Source organism: Protobothrops mucrosquamatus, unplaced genomic scaffold, assembly GCF_001527695.2.
Source record: "Protobothrops mucrosquamatus isolate PMUCROS unplaced genomic scaffold, P.Mucros_1.0 scaffold2758, whole genome shotgun sequence".
In the NCBI taxonomy this organism is placed as follows: Eukaryota; Metazoa; Chordata; class Lepidosauria; order Squamata; family Viperidae; genus Protobothrops; species Protobothrops mucrosquamatus.
The window spans coordinates 89,372-92,580 of NW_015388797.1; the positions used below are offsets into that span (position 1 = coordinate 89,372).

At 35.8% G+C, this 3,209-nt stretch overlaps 1 protein-coding gene across 1 annotated transcript; it reads right to left on the reverse strand.

Moving 5' to 3' along the window:
• Nucleotides 1–420: 420 nt before the first annotated feature.
• Nucleotides 421–852, reverse strand: LOC107296349 (angiogenin-2-like). The gene has a single exon (XM_015825696.1). The coding sequence runs from the start codon at nucleotides 850–852 to the stop codon at nucleotides 421–423; it is 432 nt and encodes a 143-aa protein (XP_015681182.1).
• Between the last annotated feature and the right edge of the window lie 2,357 nt (nucleotides 853–3,209).

Sequence of the window (3,209 nt, forward strand, 5' to 3'; positions counted from 1 at the left end):
TTAGGGAAATTGATGCTGTTTAGTTAGCAGCTCTGTGTATAGTTAAAGGCATAGAGATGGATGAGGTGGGAGATGACTTTCTCCATGTAATGCTCATGGAATCCCTTCATTTCCTCAGTTAAAGCAATATTTATGAAATAAAACTGCAGACAGTAAAATCTTATGCAACATTTATTTATTTGGCTTGCACAGCAGTTGGTGGGGTATACATTGCGAGCTTAAATGGTGCGTTTGATGGTGCTTGCTTTTTTATTTCCTTTTAGTTTAAGAAAAATTGCAAGACTATTCAACAAATGCAGAAGAAGAAAACAATAGCCACAAATCTGCACAAAAACATAAGGACTGGGGGGGATCCATATTCAATGGAAATGCTAGGGCTATCCTAAAGAGCCTTTTAAGTGAGCTGCTTCATATCTCAGCTCAGATCTGGCTCTCATCAAAGTGCACAGGTTTTCCACCTGCACAACGCACAACAATCAATCTTGATGAAGTGTTCTCACTATATCTGCAAGGCGGACGGTTGGAGCCCCCTCTGTTCTTGCAGGTGGTGACCGAAAATCGGTTACGGCTACGCCGAAGCCCATTACCATAAGGCTGACCTCCGGAACCACACACTTTAATGATGTTTTTCTTGGTGCCATGAATGAAGGAATTTTTATCCTTGCAGTTTGGCTTGGTCATCTTCCGTCTTTGCATCATGCTGTCACAGTAGCGGTTTCCAACGTTGCTCTTTGGATTATCATAGTGCTGTCTCAAGAAGATCTTATAATCAGGAGCATAGGCACCTGGTAACAGCACCACAGCCAGAACTACGAAGAGGACCAATTCAAAACCTTTAAAAGGCATTCTCATGTTGGCAGTTCAAAAGGGACACCTGAAAAAAGTAGAGAAGATAGTTCAATGCTTTGGTGGACTATCAGAGGCAATACTGTGTTTGGAAAAAATGGAAAGTAAAATGAAGTTGTCCTCTTTGGTATCTTTTGTGCAAATATTTTAGGAGTCAATTTCATGAATTCTCACATTAAAATTATATGCAGCTGTCAACGTTTAATAAGATGTGATCACTTTTTTGAAGCTTCTCATCAGTGATAATTTCCAGAATGGAGAATTTTTGATAGTTGTTGAGCTTTGCTACTCGCTGGTTGACACTTCATTACTCAACAGGATGACATAGTTGAGTCGTGAAAAATTGGCCAGCAAACAACCAAGTTCAAAAACCATCAAGGCCTGCGCAGTTCAACCCCAAACTACAGATATTCTCTTTGATTGGAATATCCAGACTTTATTTACTATTAAGCTTCATATTAATTAATTAATTAATCAATTAATTAATATAATTCATATATTAAACATAAAGCTATGTTTACTGTGCATGGTTCACAACCACTTAAGCCAATGTGGCCTAGAAATAACATGGTAGAGTAGGACTGGGGATACTGAGCTTCAAGCTTTTGTAGCCCAACTTACCTCTGAGGGTTATTGTGCTGAAATCTCTCTCTCTCTCTCTCTCTCTCTCTCTCTCTCTCTCTCTCTCTCTCTCTCTCTCTCTCTCTCTCTCTCTCTCTCTCTCTCTCTCTCTCTCTCTCTCTCTCTCTCATCTATCATCTATCATCTATCTATCTATCTATCTATCATCTATCATCTATCATCTATCATGTATCTATCTATCTATCTATCTATCTATCTATCTATCTATCTATCTATCTATCTATCTATCTATCTATCTATCTATCTATCTACTGGAAGAAAGCAATTGCAAACCAATTCTCTATTGCTTCTCATAAAACCACATGAATATGTCTGTATAATTAATAGAATTCAGGCTCATGTTGAAGGGAAATTTACTTTTATCCTCTAAAAAGAGACATGGGAACTAAAAACATACATTTTACTTGGTTAGTAGAGAATGCAGGTTAAAAATAACTAAGGGACTAGAACAGTTTTCCTATGAGGAATGTCTAAACATTTTGAGGCTTTTTAGCTAAGAATGAAAGTAAGCAGAAATATACTGTCACAGACACAATTATGCAATGCCTGGTAAGTTGTTGAAAAACAGTTTGTCATTGCCTTCATCAATTTTTTTTTCAAGTTCCCTGTTGAGCCAACAGGCAGTTCATTTTCTGGCAGTTTCCTTTCCAAGTATTAAACAGACTAAATTGGTTTAGTTGCATGAAAATGTTTGGGTATCTCTGTGCTTGTGTGATGTTTGTAGGTGTGGGTGTATCCATACATCCACACACATAGACAAACAGATATATATCTATTTGTATGTACAGACAGAGAGACTTACATTTTTCCTGTATTTATCACTTCCTATAGGTGATACAGAACAGAAATGAAATTTCTAACCTGCTATAAGACAAGATAGAACTTCTATCACAGTGCATGCAAGAAAACAGAATCCTAAAGGAAGAACACCTTCAGTTGTCCAAAAGGACAGCAAGTTAAACAGAAAATCCCATCCTCAGATCAAGGTACTGAAACAATTTGCTTTGATCAATATCCAGTAATGAATAAAAATGTCTTTAGAAGCTCAAATGAGAAGATGATGACTTGAAGTATTACAGACACAACATGCCAAGGAAAAATTATTAGAGAGATATGTATTTGGTAAGGTTGAACGAAGACACCGAGCAGTAAAGCTGGCAGTACAGCTAATTGTTATATAACAACAACCATGGATGCCACTTTAACAACACTCAGCAGCAGTTTGACTGAAGGAAGAGCACAATTCTAGACAAATATCCAGTCAACATACTGTAGCCATGTGGCAGCCAACAATGATAATACAGAATAGGAATATTATACTGTATAATATTATTGGCTTAAAATATCTTATTTTTAGACAGAAAGACTCAGTCTTATATAAGTGAGATGTTATAAACCAAAATTATTGCTCAGATATCCAATTTTTCAATCTTTATCCATTCAGAGAACACTTTAATTTTGATTTCTTACTTATTTACTCTTTATTTCTGTGTTTACTGTCATAAATATAATTTCAGTATTTCCTGTTGGAAATCACTATTTTTTTTCATCCTTTCTCAGAACATTTGCTTTCCCTTTTTTAACTTTCTTGGTGGGGATACCATAATGCCCTTTTAAATATAGATAGATATAGATGATATAGATATAGATGATATCATAGATGATATAGATGATATTATAGATGATATAGATATAGATGATATTATAGATGACATAGATAT